Source organism: Mustela erminea, chromosome 9 (assembly GCF_009829155.1).
Source record: "Mustela erminea isolate mMusErm1 chromosome 9, mMusErm1.Pri, whole genome shotgun sequence".
NCBI lineage: Eukaryota > Metazoa > Chordata > Mammalia > Carnivora > Mustelidae > Mustela > Mustela erminea.
The window spans coordinates 57,806,576-57,826,529 of record NC_045622.1 but is presented as its reverse complement, the minus strand read 5'-3'; the positions used below and the strand labels follow the sequence as shown (position 1 = coordinate 57,826,529).

The window sequence follows — 19,954 nt, the reverse complement described above, 5'->3', positions numbered from 1 at the left end:
TTATTTGTTTATTTGAGAGACAGTATGTGTGTGCTTAGGCTCGTAGGGGGGTGGGGGGGGGGAGGTTGGCCTGGAAGGAAAAAGGGAGAGACAGACTCTCAAGCACTCTTCCCAATGAGCATGGAACCCAACATGGGGCTCAATCTCATGACCCCGAGGTCATGACCTGAACTGAAAACAAGGGTCAGATGCTTAACCCACGGAGCCAGCCAGGCGTCCCTTAACAAATAGTTCTTTTTTTTTTTTTTTTAAGATTTTATTTATTTATTGGATAGACAGAGATTATAAGTAGTCAGGCAGGCAGGGAGAGAGGAGGAAGCAGGCTCCCCGCTGAGCAGAGAGCCCGATGTGGGGCTCAATCCCAGGACCCTGAGACCATGACCTGAGCAGAAGGCAGAGGCTTTAACCTACTGAGCCACCCATGCACCCCCTTAACAAATAGTTCTTGACTGCACTGAAGATACCAGTCAATCTGGTTTGTAATCTGGACAGGCAAATTACTTAACTTCTCTGGACCTCAGTTTATTCACCTCTAAAAAGACGTTAGTAGGCACTTTTTTGCCCATATCACAAGGTGTTGAGAGGGTCAAATGAGAAAGGACAGATCAACGTAATGGACAAAGAGTACGGCTCTGCCTTTTTTTTTTTTTTTTTTAAGATTTTATTTATTTATTTGACAGAGATCACAGAGAAGGAGGCAGAGAGAGAGGAGGAAGCAGGCTCCCTGCTGAGCAGAGCCCGATGCGGGGCTCGATCCCAGGACCCTGGGATCATGACCTGAGCTGAAGGCAGAGGCTTTAACCCACTGAGCCACCCAGGCGCCCCCGGCTCTGCTTTTTTAAATTACAGTCAGACATATATAACGTAAGAGGCTGTATTTTATTCTGTATTTCTCTGGTGTAAGGGGAGAGCAGTGGCTGGGAGTAATGTGGAAATGAGACCCGTGGTAACCTCAACTGCATCAAAATCACCCATTTTCCTGACCCCCTATTGGGCTTGTAAGATTTCTAGGAGTTACTGCACAAAGTCGGTCCTAGAATTTTCAGGATTGAAACCCTAGAAGAATCCTGCAGTCTCAGAGTTATATGTTAGAGGCCAACATATTCTAACTCATACTCATTACTCATCTAGCTTCCAGCCCATCACCAGATAATCAGGATGGCACTGCTTATGCATATATCCTCTGGGTGACCCAGAGATCAAGCAACATGATATAAGCCAGATTATCTAGTTTCAATAACTATGTTTATTTTCCTATTGTTACCCCTGAGTCTTTAGAAAATTCTTGTCTCAACATTCTATGCAGGGTTCAGTTACATGGTAATAAAGAAAAGTTCCTGTGCCCAACTTGGACCCAAACATAAAAGGAGAGCAGTACCTTGCTGAAGCTAGTAGGATAGAGTGGAGATAATTAGTAAAAATCCCCCCATAGACGACAGAGTTTTAAAATCCAGGTTCACACGGCCATGGTCCACTTGCCCCTTCTCACATCTTCTGATGCTAACCTTATCCATTCTGGATGGTGGGTGGTCTTATTAAGAAATCCAGCATTTCCTCACAATAGCCCTAGGCAGCTAGTCTGTTTAACAGTTGTAATATCAAAGCACTCATATCTCTGGGTGGCCCACTCCAATGGTAGGAATTTCTAGTAGTTTGAAAAATCCTCCCTGTACAGCAGGGGACCAGATTAAACAGTAATTCAAACTGCTTCAGTTATGGAAACTGCCATTTTAAAGTTGTCAGCCCCCACTGCCTTAGAAACATCAAGTCACCTTGGCGCAGACGTATGTTCTGAGAGGGTCCCCTTTTAACCATATAAATATAAAACAAGGGAGCACATATTCCCTAGTGGGAAAGGAAACAGCATGGTCTTTTATGACTTGGCCAAGACTGTTCCCCATACCCCTTCGTACATAAAGGGAAAGTGAACACTAATGAATGAACACATGTATATATAGGATCCAAAGCCCTTTCAGGACCAAAGACTAAAACCTTCACCCCTTTCTTTTGAGGTTCAATGCTATTATTATTTCCCTAACAGACTGAGATTCTAAGTCAAGTTAAAGGTAGAAAGGGACATTACGAGCCTATGTGAAGTGCTCACGCAGAGGAAACAGAAAGTCTGAATGGGTGTTTCAAGTTCAATGCTATAACCAAAATGACTATAGAAGAAGACTGGTTCTGGAACTGAAATGTGGCTAAATCTAAAATACTTCTAGACCCTGCCAACTGGTGACTGCAGGGGTTCCCTCTTCCAGTGAATGAACTTATACATATATGAACTGAAGAGCATTCACTCTGAGAGCTCGAGCGTGGTGGAGCCTATCAAGCGTGAAACTGAAGGGGGGCTGTCATCCTCCCCCAAAGAACCACCACCCCTTGTGTGGAACCAAGTCCTTGTGGCTACGCTAAAGAAGGAAAAAGCATACTGTGAGACAGCCAGTCTTAAAAGCCACACTGTGTGCCCGTGACAGAAGCTGAAAATGGAGCCCACTAACCAATAAGATTTTCTAGTTCTCTGGAACTAAGCCTGACCCCGCTGGCCCGAAAAAGCCTATGAAGCTCTTAGATACTTCAGAAAGAGAGAGAAAGAGGAAAGGCCCCAGGAGAGATGTACTAAATTTCCAGATAATTTCATCTTCATTCAAGAGATCAATCTTACCATCGAAAAGAGATCTGACCTTATTTGTACTCTAAGCTGATGACAAGCTGATGAGGTATGTCATATCCACTGTACCTCAGTTTTTCCAAAACATGCTATACTGTCCCACCCACAAGGCTCTCTAATTATGCCTTCTGAAGCCACAGAGAAAAACAAGTTAACGCGCTTGTCCAAAGCATGGCCTTTCAGGATATGAAGACAATGATTACATTTGCTCTTCAGGACTTCTAAATCTGGTTCCTCAACCCCTCTTCAAACGACTAGATTTTCAGGATCTCTCTCCATCATGCCTCCTTTTATATATGCTCTGGCCTGTCCATGTGGCCCTTAGAGTGCCTGGCCCAGCACTGGAGGCAGGCCACCACAGACAGCACTCCCAGAGCACGTGAGACTATTCTTCTGTGTCAGATCTCAGTTATGGAAGCCGAGGAGCCAGCCCCTTTTTCAGGCTCTACATGATACCTTGTGAAGAGGCTCCCTAGTCAAGGCCTGGAGAGGCAAAGACTGGGCAAAAGGCAAGTAGCTCTGCCTGCTTGGATCCTGGGACTCTAGCACTGAGACTGCCGTTTCATCCCTCCCCACTGCCTACCCCTGGGCCTCTTGCCCGGGATGCTTGAATGCTTAGACTCTAAGCCTAAGTTATCTTACTCCTTAATGTCTTATCCACCTGAGCAAGAGAGGCCATGACTGAACCACAAATGAAGAGATGGAAAGCAATATGACAGTTAAGAATATGGGTTCTGGAGTTCAAATCCTGGTGCTATCACTTATAAGCCACGAGACCTTGGACATCCCTTCAGTGTCATTTAACTCCTCTTACACCTCACTTTTCTGCCTCTTGAATGAGGATAATAATAGTACCTATTGATGGAAATGCTCTATACCTTGACTACAGGGGAGAGATTACAAAGGCTATACATATTTGTCAACACTGAAAACAAGTGAATATTACTTTTTATAAATTTACTCAATAAAGTCACTTTGAAAAGTTTTTTTTTTAAATTATAGTAACTACTCATGGAGGATTATAAGGATTAAGAGAATTATAAAATACCTAAAATAGTTCCTGAAAGCATGATAAGCACTGGACAAATGTTATCTATCTGTAATGGAATTTGCAGCGTTACACAGAATCTCCTATGATTGCTGCTAGGGAGCAAGGGACAGGTCTGAAGACCCAAAGGCATCCTTGGCTAGCCCAGATGTGGTGTGTTCCCAGAAGCTTCATTACAGATCTGGCTTCCACAAGGATCAAACACCACTGTTACAAACCACATCTCCTCCATGCTCCAGCCAATGCTGCGTTTAACACTGGGAAAGCCAAACCACAGGAATCATCATCAAAACCAAAGATGTTCCAGGAAAACAGAGAGGGATCTGTTTTCTTTAGTCTTCTTCTGGCTTAGTTCATGAGGTCCTCCTGCAGCAACTTGGGTTTTTATTCAGTCCTTCACCAAGTCTTTCCTTAATGTCTCCTGGGTCCAGGCAGTGCAAGAGTGAGGGAGCGACCAAAGGACAAGATAATCAGTTTCCCAGCTGACTCATCCTCACCAAGTTCACAATCTACAGGAATTACAAGTAGAAAAAGAAAACTGATATTAGAGGCAGAGAGGTATAGCGAAGGGAGTAGCACTCTGCTGGGAGTGGGAAGACCATCGTCCAGCCTCAGCTGACATATGACCTTGAGCTTGTCCCATGCCTCCTTGTGGACCTGAGTATCCTTCTCTATTAAAATGAAGGGAGATGAATAACAATGTCACAGTCCATGGCCTAATGTTGGGGGGGAAAACCAAGTGTAATAGGACTTGTTCCAGGCTCACGGCCCTGTGAGAAAGGTTAGAAGAAGCTAGGTTAGGGGCGCCTGGGTGGCTCAGAGGGTTGAGCCTCTGCCTTCGGCTCCAGTCGTGATCTCAGGGTCCTGGGATCAAGCCCCATATCGGGCTCTCTGCTCAGCAGGGAGCCTGCTTCTCCTTCTCTCTCTGTCTGCTTGTGATCTCTTGCTCTCTCTCTCTCTCTCTCTGTCAAATAAATAAATAAATAAATAAATAAATTTTTAAAAAAAAAAAGAAGCAGCAGCAGCAGCTAGGTTAGAAGAAGAATTGAGGGTCTCAGACCCAGCTGCAGCTTCCGCCACACCGGCAACCGTACACACAATCTGAAGGAGATCTCTTTCGGCTGCTGTTACTAGGAACAGTTCATTTCCATTTTCTCCCTTTGTGCTGCCCCACAGGGCCAAACTTGAGAGTCAAAGAGTCAGGATGCCAAGAGTGGCTCATTTCTGGCATTTCCTCTCTACTCATTCCCTGGATGGGGCCCAGGGGCTTCGAAGAGCACTGTGGGTGAAGGACAAGGTAAGGCAAAGCAGACAAAGATACCATCTGTGGCGCACAGCAGACATGATTCCCTGTGCATCACAGCCACTGCGACCCGTGGTTACAGGGCTAGGGAACCTGAACGATGACGTGCAGTATACTAAGTCACAGAAGAGAACCCTTTTGTAGCTCATGGAGGTACACAACAGAGCGGTAGGCAACCATCTACCTCCAGCTCAGACATCAGCATCATTCAAGGCAACAATTACGGATACTCAGATCTCCCTCAGGCCCTGTGCCTGCTAACAAGAGACAAAACCGACTCTGTTTCTTGCTCTCAAGAGGCTCCATACATGGAGAGGGAGGCAGACAGTTAGGTGGATAATTACAGCACCACAGAGGCCTGTACAAAGTGCTGTGCAGGCACAGAAGTGGGTGTGCCTCCCTCCACAGAGAGAAGAGATAAGACAGCATCACTGAAAAGGTGACATCTAAACTAGGTCTTGAAGGACGAGTGGGTATACAGTGGGTATACATGGGGTAGAGAAGAAGGGAAGAACATTCCTGACAGAGGGAACAGAAAAAAAAAGCCTGTCATGCTTCAGGCACTGCAAGCAGTCAGGTGGAGTTGGAACACCAGATGGGTGGGTGCAGCAGCCTGGTGGTATTTAGGACCCTACTCTTCACACAAGACGGAGACCGCAAAGCCTCCATGGAGGCACAGGGGAGAAGAAAGAGTGAACAGACACAGCTGAGGTAGTGCCTACACATCCCTCCTCACTAACCCCTTCCCCAGACTCTGCCCCACACACCTCCCTCTCCACAGCAAACATACTCCTACACCCCTGACAGCTCAGGAAAGAAAAAGCCCTCTCAGACTAAGGTCAGTAGCTCCAGGATCCCCAGGTAAAGAGACTGGTCCTCCATTAAAAGAAAGAAATAAGAACATAAGCCCCTGGAAGGGGGGCTACTAATTTACAAAGATCCAACCAAGTCCAGTAGTTGGGCCCCTCAGGAAGCCTGAGGGGATCTCATCCCACCACTCATGCTCAGACCCAGTGCCTTTTTCACTCAGACTCCTTCCTCTCTGGTGAACTATCCCCTAGTCTCTGTCCTACTGAGAGTGCTGGGGAAGCTGGAGCGAGAAAGGCGGCCTGACAAATCCGGAGCTGACTTACTTCTCAAAAGTGACTTTAGCCACAGTTATATTCTTGCCTCACACCAAACACATGCACAAAAATTTAGATGGGAAAAACAATTTAGATACTCTAGGGTATCTCCCAAGCAGGCACATTCCTGAACCTCGGCCATGCTGAGAATCCATGGGTTACTGACACAGGGAGGCCAGGCAGATAAGTCCAAGTAGACAAGGCCAAGGAAGCCATGGCAACGCGATGAGAGGCAAGACCTTAAAGCCTGTAACCTCACTGGGAAATAGCTGGGAGTGGGGAAGAAGCATGGACTTCAGTGAAACCAGAGCTCGAACTCCAAGCCACCACGAGCTAGCTTCCCTGGACCTTCAGTCTTCCCATCTGTAAGTGAGGATCCTAATAGCATTTACCTCAGAGCATTCTTGGGACTCTTAAGTGAAGAATATAAACCACCTACCCTGGGGCCCACAGTCAATGTTTAAATAACCTCCCATCAACCAGAGCCACAAAGATGAACTGTTGCACAACTAGGGAGGGGTGGCCCCATTCACAACACAGTCTTGTCAATGCCGCACCCTGCAGTCACACAGTGCATTGTCCAAGACAGCCAGCCCCTAAGACTCCTGTCCACTAGACAGAACTCATTAACAACAGACATCAGTTCAAGAAAATGGATGGGTCTGATACCACTCAATCCTAATAACAAACACGAGACCAGTGACAATGAGCTCCAAAAACCAAGGCAACTTCATCTCAGCCAGAAAGGCTCTACTATGTTCCTACTGGGGTAAAAACCAATCTCTGGACCTCCATCAACCTCAACTCTATAGATGAGCTCCATCAACCAACGATCTGGTGAGTGTGAAGCCTGGGATAAGAGCAAATGCTGCAAGTGTCCAACTAAGGTCCATGTCCTCTCTGCTTGACAGGTGCACCACATGCTCAAGGGCAGGTCATTTCTCTAAAGGTGTTAAGTCCTGTCACATGGAATCCAGGAGACTGAGTCCAAGATCTAGGGTGACCTTAGCATCCTGGTTACAAGGAGCGATGCCACTGTTCCTGACTGAATTTCTCCAGACAGGAAGGGGACATCTGATTGTTTCTTATACCCCAAGTCCTAGCCCAGTACATGATATAACCCATCAGTTGTAAATGGTTGCTTAATAAATGAACCAACATGAACATGGCCTAATCCCTATCACCTGGCCTCCAGAGGTCTTTGCATATACTCTGTCTGCTGCCTTAAATTGCCTTTCTTAACCCCATTTCCTTATCTAATTCTTCTCAATTGTCAGGTCTCCCTTAAATGTCATCTCCTTAGGTAATGTGAGGAGATAAAAGTTCCCTTGAAATATGTACCCTCTCATCACTTCCCTTATTTCCACTTCATGACATTCATCAGATTTTACTGTAATTATTTGCTTCATTTTTGCACTCCCTGCTACTCTGTAAGCTCCAGGAGAGCCCAAACGATATCTGTCTTCTCATGTTACTGATGCCCAGGGCCTGGTACAGTGTCTGGGATAGAAAGAGTGCACAATATGTTAGAAGGTCTGAACGTGAAGGAATGAAAGAATGAGTGAGAGAGCTTAGTCCAAAATGATTCTCGGGTAACTAGGTATTCAAAACTGCCTGCTCAGCCCTAGGTGGACAATAGTTAAGTTTGTTTTTTTTTTTTAAGATTTTATTTATTTGACAGACAGAGATCACAAGTAGGCAGAGAGGCAGGCAGAGAGAGAGAGGAGGAAGCAGGCTCCCTGTTGAGCAGAGAGCCCAATGTGGGGCTTGATCCCAAGACCCTGGGATCATGACCCGAGCCGAAGGCAGAGGTTTTAACCCACTGAGCTACCCAGGCGCCCCAACAGTTAAGTCTTAACTAGAATCTTCCCAGAGCCTATAAATGTCCATGCTTGGAAGATGGAAGCAGATTGGTGAACAATAGAACAAAGAACAGTCTGTGTGATAGGAAGTAAGGAGAGATACAGTAGGGGTTTTGAAGCAGAAACCCCACCTCTGAGTGCCTTGAATGCCATGTAAAGAAACATGGTGACTAGCGTGCAGGACAGCCACTATCTGACCTGGGTTCACTAAGGTGGCACAGGGCAGCAGCCCTTCCGAGACAGCCATCCACTTAGCTCCCTTTGCTGCTCACACACTGACAGGCCTTCCTTCTCCCTCTCCCTTCAGGTTCACCCCCATTTCTCCAAGTCATATGGAATCAATCAATATCACAAGTAGCCCCAAAGATAGATCACCCCATTATCCTAGCCCTATATTTACTAAAGACAGTTATAAAGAAGGAAGCTGTCATTTAGAAAGGACAAGATCCGAAGACCTGGACTCAAGTTCTTAGCTGCGTGACAGTGGGTTACTTAGTAAATCTTTCTGAGTTTTAGCAATCTCTGTAAAATAACAAAAATCCCAACCAGGGCAGAAGGGTATTACTCCCTCCTAAATGCTAAGCACTTCCACTTCATCTGATACAGCAAAGACCCAAGAGGCCAGAGCCTGCTCATACAGACTTAAGCCTGCATTGCCTCCTAAAAGGGGATGGGCAGATTGCCCTGTTTCCATTCTCTGTCTAGCTGTCTGAGCACTGAGGAAATTACCACCAGGAAGGCTGCTGGGAGTGGGGAGGTGGGGGAAGAGCTGAGGCTCTCTCAGAACTTCAGATCTATTCATAGCTGGTCACGTGTCCACAGAGGCACAAGACTGTTGTCTGTAAACTTGGTAACCTACAGCCCCAAGCATACAGTTTAGGACTAGGGTGTGATTCAGACCAAGCACTGCAGACTGAGGTCCTCTCTAAATAATGAAATGTGGGAACAAACCAAAGCAAATGAAGTGAGGTGTTGACTCTTGACAAGATGCAGGAAAGGCAACCACAGAATAAACCCTACCCCTCCCCAACCCTGCCAGCTTTATGTTGCAGTGGGTCTCAGGTGGAGCTTAGCCTTTGCAGGGATCCCAATTTGCCCTTGTTAGTATCTTCAGATACTAACACCTTGGACAAGTTAAAGGCTTGTGTCTGCGCCTGAAACTCAAGAAGGCTAGGCCAGAGGATCCCTACGCCTTGATTAGCATGTTCAAAGAACTTCATCCCAAAGCTCCAGTCCTGATTTATGGGAACCCAAAGTCAAACACTGTGTTCTAGGGATGGAGAGAGAAGGACCTCAGGTGTACTGCCCTCCGCCACCAGCCTCAGCCATTTCACCAGGAAGAAAGGCAATAACTGAATGAACTAGGAACAAACCACCCCAAACTCTCAAAATCCTAGCACCTCCAGCCTCAGAAGGTCATCATCTCATAGCCCCCAGGAAGAAGCTCAGGAAACATAAGCAAATGACCTCATGGCAGGAGAGTATGGGTGCTAACTGCCAATTCTCATAAAGGGCAGACCTGAAGCAGAGGTCTGCCTGCTTTAAAACAAGAGGAAAGAGGAAATAAAAGGCCTGTATTTCCTGTCTTTCCCAATCTCAGAGAGGGCATCAGAGGAAAAGCAAAAGAGGATATGTATATACAATTTACCAACAGTCGTAAGTTATTAGGTGGCAAATCTGAGGTTCAACTATAGTTCAGTGTGTGTGTGTGTGTGTGTGTGTGTGTGTGTGTGTGTACGCGCGCGCGCACGTCACTATCTATGGTTGTATGGTCTTTTTTTTTAAAGATTTTATTTATTTATTTGAGAGACAGAGATCACAAGTAGGCAGAGAGGCAGGCAGAGAGGAGGAAGCAGGCTCCCTGCTGAGCAGACAGCCCAATGTGGGGCTCGATCCCAGGACCCTGGGATCACGACCTGAGCCGACGGCAGAGGCTTTAACCCACTGAGCCACCCAGGCGCCCCGTATGGTCTTTTCTTTATTCCACCAACAAGCCTCATGAGGAAGATTCAAGAAATGATGGCTTCCAGAATGCCAAGAAAGCTGTGATACCAGGAAAGGATTCAAGTTCTTATGGGTACTTTAGGGCTCTGCGAGGGGCCCTTCTATACACACACACACACACACACACACACACACACACAAATCACAATCATAATCACATAATCCCAGAGCTAAAATAAAAAGTTCACAGAGGACAGATAAACCAAGAGAGTTTAAAAGACAGAATAGTTCCCAAGCCAGGATTACATGTGTATTGACATACCTAAGGAAAAAAATGCATCCTCTTTTTTTAAAAATTTTATCTATGTGTTTATCAGAGAGAGAGAGTACAAGCAGGGGGTACGGCAGGCAGAGGGAGAAGCTGGTTGCCTGCTGAGCAAAGAGCCCAATGCAGGACTCGATCCCAGAACCCTGGGATCATGACCTTAGCTGGAAACAGAAACTTAAGAGGCTGGGCCACCCAGGCACCCCCCAAAAATGTATCCCTTATCAGGGAGGTTGATCAGCTATAGAAGGTGGGAAAAAGCAAAGTCACAGACATGTATTGGCAGACACACAAATGGATTCATTGGCAGAATGAGCCCATCATTCATTTCCTTCCACAAAGGTTTACTGAGCAACTGCTATATGCCACGGCCCTGGGAATAGAGCGATTCTAACATTCTCAAGGAGAGAGGGAGCTAATGACATTAAAACGTTCCAGTTGCTTTCCCATGACCTTGGCATCCCTACTGTGAGGTGACTGCAGCAGGCTATCATAGCCCCTGGATCAGCCAGGGTTCCCAGTTGCAAGAGCAACTTAGTTTACAAGTTCAACAACCAAAACTGATTCTGGATAGTCTAAGCAAAAAAAAAAAAAAAAAAAAACTTATTAAAAAGAGAAGCTCAGCTTCACCTGAAAAAGTGGAAAACCAGAGACAGATGCCAAGAACAATGCCTAAAATCAGGTGGCAGAACTAGTCTGTCAGCAAACCTCATGTTCCCCTGTTACACTGCTCCACAGAGCACAGAGAAGCCAAGTGAATGCTAGCTGCCAATGCCCAGGCACTCCACTACCGCCAGCCTCCACAACACAGCCACTGTACCACACCTCTGCTATCCCAGGAGCTCCACTCTGCTACATGCACCACCACCACTGCCATCTGCTGCTTCACATCACCAGCTCTTCAGAGTCCAAGTCCACGGGGAGTGGATCAGACCAAAAGAACCTATGGCAAGTGACAAAGAGGCTGAAAGCGAATGGCTGGCATTTTAGGTGAAGAAATTCTTAAAAGGTAATAAATACTCATTTTAGCCACTTTGGCATTAGAACAAAACACTGCATTCATCTAACTAAGGCCCTATTCAGATTCTATATTCACCATAACCATTCTGATTAGGATTTGGTGTTCCACGGTGCCACCCAAAGGGAGAAAAGGCACTGATCCTACCAAAACAGGCATTCCAGTAGATGTGATAGTTCCATGTCTCGAGGTAAACTTAAAAACTGGCATTCTTGTTTCATAGATCAGCCTCATGAATTTGGTTAAGAAAGTCTGCTTAGACTGAAGGCTGCTGGAGGGGAGGGGGGTGTCAGAGGATGGGGTGGCTGGTGATGGACACTGGGAGGGTACCTGTGGTGGTGAGGCCTGTGTGTTACATAAGACTGATGAATCACAGACCTGTATCCCTGAAACGAATAATACGTCATATGTGAATAATTTAAAAAACAATAATTGAATAGATACTATTTACATTAAAAAAAGAAAGTCCAGGGACGCCTGGGTGGCTCAGTTGGTTAAGCAGCTGCCTTCGGCTCAGGTCATGATCCCAGCGTCCTGGGATCGAGTCCCACATCGGGCTCCTTGCTCCGCAGGGAGCCTGCTTCTCCCTCTGACTCTGCCTGCCTCTCTGTCTGCTTGTGCTTGCTCTCGCTCGCTGTTTCTCTGACAAATAAATAAATTAAAAAATCTTTAAAAAAAAAAAAAAGAAAGTCTGATTAGAAAAATAAATATTCTCAGAGTGCTGACAAAATCTGAGCCTTCAAAAAGTGAAACACTAACAAACATTCCATTGAGCATTTCACACAAGCCAGATACTATTCCAAGCACTTTATATGGAAAAACTGATTTTTCCTAGTAACCTTATAAATTGGATACTATTCTCCCCATTTAACATCAGAGGAAACTGAGTCATAGAGAGATTAAAGTAAAATTGTCTAAGAATACTCAGCTCATAAAATAGAAAGTCCAGAATTTGAACCCAAGCATTGTGACTCCATACTTAAACTTTTGTTAACTCCACAAAGTGAATCCCCAACTAATAAGGCCTGCTGGCTTGGTGGTTGTGCTCACTGCAGTATTTCTGGTGGGTTATGGACTGGTAAGAAGACACAGTCCTATATCCTCCGTTCGAAGGTTAAATTCTTGGATTAATTAGCCACAGATTCACAATCTTATTGGAACAGAGCGGCCCACACACGGTAAGAACAGATGAAGCATCTAAGGGAGGCTTTGCTCGGCTTCCAGGTTCTGTAACTGCAGCTGCTGGCAACACTGTCCACACAAGGTCGACTTTACTGGACTCAGAGTTGTATTACGCCATAAACTTGTATTTATATTCAGAAATCATGCCCACATTCAGAAGGAATTTATACAAACAATATATATTAAGACAGTCATCTCCAAAATGGATTGCACAAGACTTTCCAATAAAAGTACAGGAAGAAAAGTGAAAACTCTTATTCCATATTTGTTGGGGTTTTTTTTTTAAGATTTTTTATTTGTTTATTTGACAGAGAGAGAAATCAAAAGTAGGCAGAAGTAGGCAGAGAGGCAGGCAGATGGAGAGGAAGAAGCTGGCTCCCTGCTGAGCAGAAAGCCTGATGTGGGGCTCCATCCCAGGACCCTAGGATCATGACCTGAGCCAAAGGCAGAGGCTTAACCCACTGAGCCACCCAGGCGCCCCCATAATTGTTTTTAATCTTAAAACATAAGAATTATGCTTTGCTGGGCGCTTGGGTGGCTCAATGGGTTAAAGCCTCTGCCTTTGGCTCAGGTCATGATCTCAGGGTCCTAGGATCGAGGCCCGCATCGGGCTCTCAGCTTGGCAGGGAGCCTGCTTCCTCCTCTCTGCCTGCCTCTCTGCCTACTTGTGATCTCTCTCTTTCTGTCAAATTAAAAAAAAAAAAAAAAAAAGAATTATGCTTTGCCAATATTAACCGTACAGACTAAGGATGATCCCCTTTCTGAGTCTGTCAGATGTTTCCACATCAACTACCACATACAAGATGTCCTGAGGGTAGAGGGGGCACTCCACAGTGTCTGAGGGAGAACATCAGTGAAGTCACTCATTTGCTTTTAGGATACTAGGAGGTATTGCAGTTAAATGAACTTATATATCATGGCTTTTATTTTTTTACCAACCAAACCAACCCTCACCACACAGATAAAATGATTTTAAGGGATTCTTGCAAATAAGTAAACAAAAATAAAAAAATAATCCTCATGGATTAAGGATAATATTAAAATTACAAATAAAAATAAATAATAGTAAAATAACAAAGTTGACCCTTCTATTCTTAGTATAACTTTTTATAAGCTACAGTACAGGGTAAAAAATAATCTAATTGCTTCAAACAATAACTTGACCAAAAAAATTCAAAATTATCAAGAGACTACTTAAAATATGGGTTTACATTTATTACTAATAATGAATTGCATCCTTAGTGGTATATTAAATCAGAGTCAGCAAATATTTTCTGAAATCCCAGAGTAAATATTTTAGGCTCACAGGCCATACATTTTTTTTTTAAAGCTTTATTTATTTATTTGAGAGAAAGAGAGAGCATGCACGGGTACATGCTTCAGCAGAGTGGCACAGGGAGAGAATCTCAAGCAGACTCCCACCTGAGTGCAGAGCCAGACTCTGGGCTCAATCTCATGACCCCGAGATCATGACCCAAGCTGAAATCAAAAGGCCCATGCCCGGGGGCGCCAGGGTGGCTCATCTGGTTAAACATCTGCCCAAATCAGGCAGATCAGTGGGTAGTCTGCTTCTCCCTCTGTTTTTTCTGCTCCCCAGCTTGTGCTCTCTCCTCCCTCCCTCTGGCTCTCTCTCTCAAATAAATAAATAAAATATGGAAAAGAAAAAAGAAAGAAAGAAAAGAGTCCCAAGCCTAACCAACTAAGCCACTTGGGTGTCCAGGATATATATTTTCTATTATAACTGAATTACTTTGCCATTAGAGTATAAAAGTACCCATAGGTAATATGTAAATAAATGAATATGGATGTGTGCCAATAAAACTTTATTTATATAAGAAGGCATAGCTTGTTCACCCTTGTATTAAATAATGAAATAAAGCCAAAAACAGATCTAAAATTTAAATCTACAGATAAACCTCTATATATTTTCTGTGATGTTTAAAGTCCAGAGAAAACCCAATCTATTTAAGAAGTCTCTTCATAGGTTTCCTGCTTAACAGTGAAAAACAAAAGGCACATATCATTATGAAACCCTATTTCCTTCTTGCTGCAGTAAAAAATGAGGCTAAATGGTACATGAAAAGCAGTATTTTTCTATTTTTCAAACTGCATTCATTTGTTAGCAAATGCTGATTGAACAACATATATAAAATATTTCCAGGGTGCCTGGGTGGCTCAGTCAGTTAAGCACTCACCTTTGGCTCAGGTCATGATCTCAGGGTCATGGGATTGAGCCCCACACTGGGCTCCCTGCTCAGTGGGGAGTCTGCTTCTCCCTCTGCTTCTGATGCTCCCCTTGCTTGTGCTCTCTCTTTCTCTCTCTCTCTCTCCCTGGCTCTTTCTCTCAAATAAATAAATAAAATCTTTAAAAAGTAAAAACAAAATATTTCCTAGGATTTAAGAAAATATTACAAATTATGGAGCATAGGAGATTTGCTATACAGTAGGATATAAGTTTTCTTCACGTGCCAGTTAAAGGATTCTGTCAAGACATTCTGTTAAACAGTGAAATATAAAAGGAACTGTCACTTAAGGACCAATAAAGGGAAAATGTACAAGAGAAAAAAAATCTTCTACAGTGTAAGATTTATTTTGTTAAAATAAAGTTCTGGGGCGCCTGGGTAGCTCAGTCCTTTGAGCATCTGCCTTCAGCTCAGGTCATGATCTCTGGGTCCTGGGATTGAGCCCCAGCTTCAGAGAGCAGGGAGTCTGCTTCTCCCTCTCCCCACCCCTTCTGCTCCTTCTTGGTCTCTCTCTTTGTCTCAAATAAATAAATAAAATTTTAAAAACTAAAATAAAGTCTTATTTTAAGTAATTAGGGTGCCTGGATGGCTCAGGCAGTTAAGCATCTGCCTTTGGCTTGGGTCATGACCCCAGGGTCCTGGGGTAGAGTCCCACATTGCGCTCCCTGCTAAGGTAGCCTCCTTCTCCCTCTGCCTGCTCATGCTCTCTCTTTCTCTGCAAGTAAGTAAATAAAATCTTTTAAAATAATAAATAAATAAATAGTTTTATGAAACACAACTTAAGTATACCCACTGATAAAGCAGCTGATTTAACCGGAAATTTAAAAGGATTCTAGGTGGGGGTAAAGAAACAGCACTATGCATGGAATTCTTTCCTGAGTCATTCTTAAGCAAGCTACTACAGCAAAGAAATTGAAGATGGAAGTGTTGAATGCTAAATGACTTCACAGAAACGGTTTAATTTATAAAAAATAAGACTTTTACATGATCTCAGGGTTGTAAGATCCAGGGGCTCCTCAGTGGGAGGGGAGCCTACTTAAGATTCTCTCTCTCCCTCTAAAAATAGTAATAATAATAATAATAATAATACCTTTAAAATGTAGTAGTACCATTTACTATTGTGTCAAAAATACATTAAATCCTGGGGCAAGGGGGAGGGATACAGGACTGCCAGAAGGAAACTTACAGACTACCATAGAAAAAATAACTGAAAGCTCTAACTAAATGGAAGGACATATCACGTTTGTGAACTGGAAGACTACATCTAATTAAGATGTCAGTCCTCTCAAATTAAAACACAGATTCAATGCAAACCCAGTCAAATTTCCAGTAAGTTTTTTTTTTCTTAGTAGAAACTGACAAACTGATTCTAAATTTCATCTAGCAATACAAAGGACCAAGAACAGTCAAGGCTATCCTGAAGAATAAGCTGATAGACTTACACTACCAAATATCAACACCCATTATAATAATAATAAAGACAGAGTGGACTTGGTGCAAATGTACAAAATGACCAATGGAATACAACAGAGAATCTGAAACAGGTCCACACATAATGGCCAGTTGGCTTATAACAAAGATGACGCTACAGTACAGAAGGGAAAGAATAATATTTTCAATAAATGGTGTTAGATCAACTGGATGGATATCCATTTGTGGGTGAGGGATGTGGGGATATACCTTCACTACCTCACACCATACCCCAAAAAAGTAACTTCACATCACTGCAGATCTGTGTGAAAGTAATGAAAGAATAAAGCTTAAGTTTTTTTTTTTTTTTAATTTGACAGAGAGAAATCACAAGTAGATGGAGAGGCAGGCAGAGAGAGAGAGAGGGAAGCAGGCTCCCTGCCGAGCAGAGAGCCGGATGCCGAGCAGAGAGCCCGACTTGATCCCAGGACCCTGAGATCATGACCTGAGCCGAAGGCAGCGGCTTAACCCACTGAGCCACCCAGGCGCCCCAAGAATAAAGCTTATAAGTGAGAAAATAGAAGAATAGCTTCCTGATCTTGGAATAGGCAAAGTTTTCTTTAAAAGAACACAAAAAGGGCTAAACATAAAAGAAAAAGTTGATAAACTGAGAAAAGATATTCACAATATAGAACTTGTATGTTCCAGAATACATAAAGAACTCCAACAAACAAATAAAATGACAAGCAACACAATAAAACGGGGGGTGGGCAGAAAACCTGAACACTTCACAGAATAATAAATCCAGAAAGTGTGTATGTGTATGGATAGATATAGATATGATAAATGTGTATATATGCCGTATTTACACACATACATACTGTCTAGACATATATATATATTTGCCATATGTACATATTATTCATATATTTATCAAGAAAAAGATCCTCTACTTCGTCAATCATTGGGGAAACACAAATTAAAACCACCTGCAGCAATACTACACACTAACCAAAAGGGCTCAAATTTAAAAAATAGGCAAATACTAGGTGTCGAAAAGAATGTCCAACAACTAGAACTCTCACATACAGCTTGTGGGGCTGTGTATTAGTATCTATTGCTACACAACAAAACTAAGTTGCTTAAAACAATAAACATTTATTATCACAGTTTCTGAGAGTCAGGGATCAGCAAGCACCTTAACAGGTGGTTCTGGCTCAGAGTTCTCAGAAAGGTTCATGAAGGGGGCTATTGTCACTGAAGACTTGACTGGGTCTGGAGGATCTGCTTCCAGGATGGGGGTTAATCAAGGAAGCCTCAGTTCTTCTCCATGTGGGCTTTTCCCTAGGCTGTTTGAGAGCCCACACAATATATTGGTGGGCTTCCCCCAGAGTGAGTGATCCAAGAGACAGACAAACTCTTATGACCTAGTCTCTGAAGTCATGTACCATCGCTTTTAGTTTACTCTATTTGTTGGATTCAAGTTACCAACTTAGTCAAGAAGAGGGGAATTGGCTCTATCTCTTGATAGTATGAGTATCAAACATTTGTGGACATATTTTAAAAACAAATACATCCACTTTGGCAAAGAAGGTGACAGAACCCACTGTGGAGCCCATGTATCTTACCAAGGCCTGCAAGTGCTCACCTCCTCTTGCTCATGCTGATTATAGCATGACCTCATCAATGTAATGACTATGATTATGACTAGGAGCATGACAAGGAGTACAGGAGTGGAAGTGTTTATGCAGCCCTGAGCAAAACCAGAAAGGTATACTGAATCTGCTCCACTGGACTGACTGAGATAGAAAAGAGTGCATTCACCAAATCAATGTCCACATATTAACATGCTCTAACAAAGATGCCACACGCACACCAGCAGTCATAATTAGGGCTATTCAGATGAACTGCTGAAGTCACATTCCCTAGGATCCATCCAGTTTTGTAGGAAGGCAGACCAATGAATTAAATGTCAATATAATAGGGACCACCATCATTGTATTCTTAAGATACTTAAGAGTAGCACCAATCTCCACCGTCCCTCACAGAATGTGGTATTGGTTTTGACTCACGCTCACTGGAGGGGAGCAGGCAGCAATTGAAAAGGCTTCTACTTGCCCTTCCCCACTATGAGAGCTCTTATTTGACAGGTCAAGGATCTGATGTGGGTGCTACTCCCAACTGTTAGGTAGGTCCATCCCAAGCATACATTTCAAGATAGAAGAAATGACTACCTGGTAGATCTGTGAGATAATTCTACTTCTAAAAAAGTATCATAAGACAGTAATAAGATAAATATATACTAGCATTATACTAAGTGAAAGAAGCCAGACATGATTCCATTTAAATGACATGTCCAGAACAGGCAAATCCACAGAGACAGAAAGTGGGTTGTCAAGGGCTAGAGAATAGGGAGTGACTGATTAATGGGTAATGGGGTTTCATTTTAGGATGATGAAATGTTCTGGAATTAAGATAGTGGTGATGGTTGCTCAACACTGTTGGAAAAAAAAAAGCACTGAACTGTACACTTTAAAGCAGCAAATTTTATGTTCACTATTTTATCTTAAAAAAACAAAAAAAAACAAAAACAATACTGAATGGCTGTTAGCTGTGTGGTGAGCTGGCTGATGTATAAGGGCAATTTATAAAACAGAATCCAGCTCACAGCTCTATACACTCTAGCACACGGAGCCCTTGCAAAATGCTGAGGATACAACTATATTTCACCATTCACATTAACCAGTACATTATAAAGTGACTCCTTCCTGTTCTCTGAGTCTCTATTTAAATTCGAAAGGCTTGGGGTACCTGGGTGGCTCAGTGGGTTAAATCTCTGCCTTTGGCTCAGGTCATGATTTTAGGGTCCTGGGATGGAGCCCCGCATTGGGGCTCTCTGCTCAGCAGAGAGTCTGCTTCCCCCTCCCCTCTATCTGCCTACATCTCTGCCTACTTGTGATCTCTGTCTGTCAAATAAATAAAAATCTTTAAAAATAAATAAATAAATTCGAAAGGCTTGGGGCTTCATCAAGAAAAGCAGTTTGGGGGCCTGGGTAGCTCAGTTGATTAAGTAAGTGACTGCCTTCTGCTCAGGTCATGATCCCAGAGTCCCAGGATCGAGTCCAGCATCAGGTTCCTAGCACCATGGGGAATATGCTTCTCTACCTCTGACCTCCCCTCTCATGCTCTCTCTCACTCTCTCTCTCAAATAAATAAATAAAAGCTTTTTTTAAAAAAAGAAAGAAAGAAAAGCAGGTTGCTGTCAGGGCTAACTAAGCAAGGTCCTTGGCTTCTTCAGCTCCAGGCAGTAACTGGCTCTGGTACTTACCTCACTTTCCCTGACTAGAGGGAACAATCTCTTCTACAGAAGTCCAGAAGGATAGGAAGAAAGGATTCAAGAACTAGCACACATCAAACAAATATTTAGTGGATAAACTGTCCAGAAGTTTTCAAATTCTGCTCTGCACACCTCTCCTCTCACCCAAGTTCCTTGGTAATACCTGGTTCTTCAAGCACAGCAGCTCTATTTGATTGAGTTTCAAGTACTGGAAACAGGCTTCTTTTTTTTTGTAGTAAACGTCTGTGAATTTTGCTCATCTATCTCCCCACTTCCCAAACCCTTTTTCATGTAAATGCACCTTGATCTTCCCTTAAGGGACCACTCTTACCTGCTCTCAGCCCACATGGCTCCAAGGAGCTGACCCTAACTCCTGGGTTCCCTGAGTAGCAAGAATGTAACTGTTGGCCAATGAAAGTCCCGCATTCTTCTGTGATTACTTTAGGGTGGACACATGACCCAAGCCAAAATCGTACCCTAGGCTGCCAGC

The 19,954-nt window shown here is 43.6% G+C and overlaps 1 protein-coding gene across 6 annotated transcripts in view; it reads right to left on the bottom strand.

Annotated features, from left to right (window-relative positions):
• STIM1 (stromal interaction molecule 1) overlaps window positions 1-19,954 on the bottom strand; it is a 188,922-nt gene that overhangs the window by 113,213 nt on the left and 55,755 nt on the right. Inside the window, exon 1 of one of the 6 annotated variants that reach the window (XM_032359527.1) lies at window positions 11,100-11,166. The exons of the other annotated variants lie outside the window; for them this stretch is intronic. Coding sequence (XP_032215418.1) covers window positions 11,100-11,151 — 52 coding nt within the window. The 5' untranslated portion in view covers window positions 11,152-11,166. Of the gene's footprint in view, window positions 1-11,099; window positions 11,167-19,954 lie in introns of those variants that run through there. 6 annotated transcript variants of the gene reach the window in all.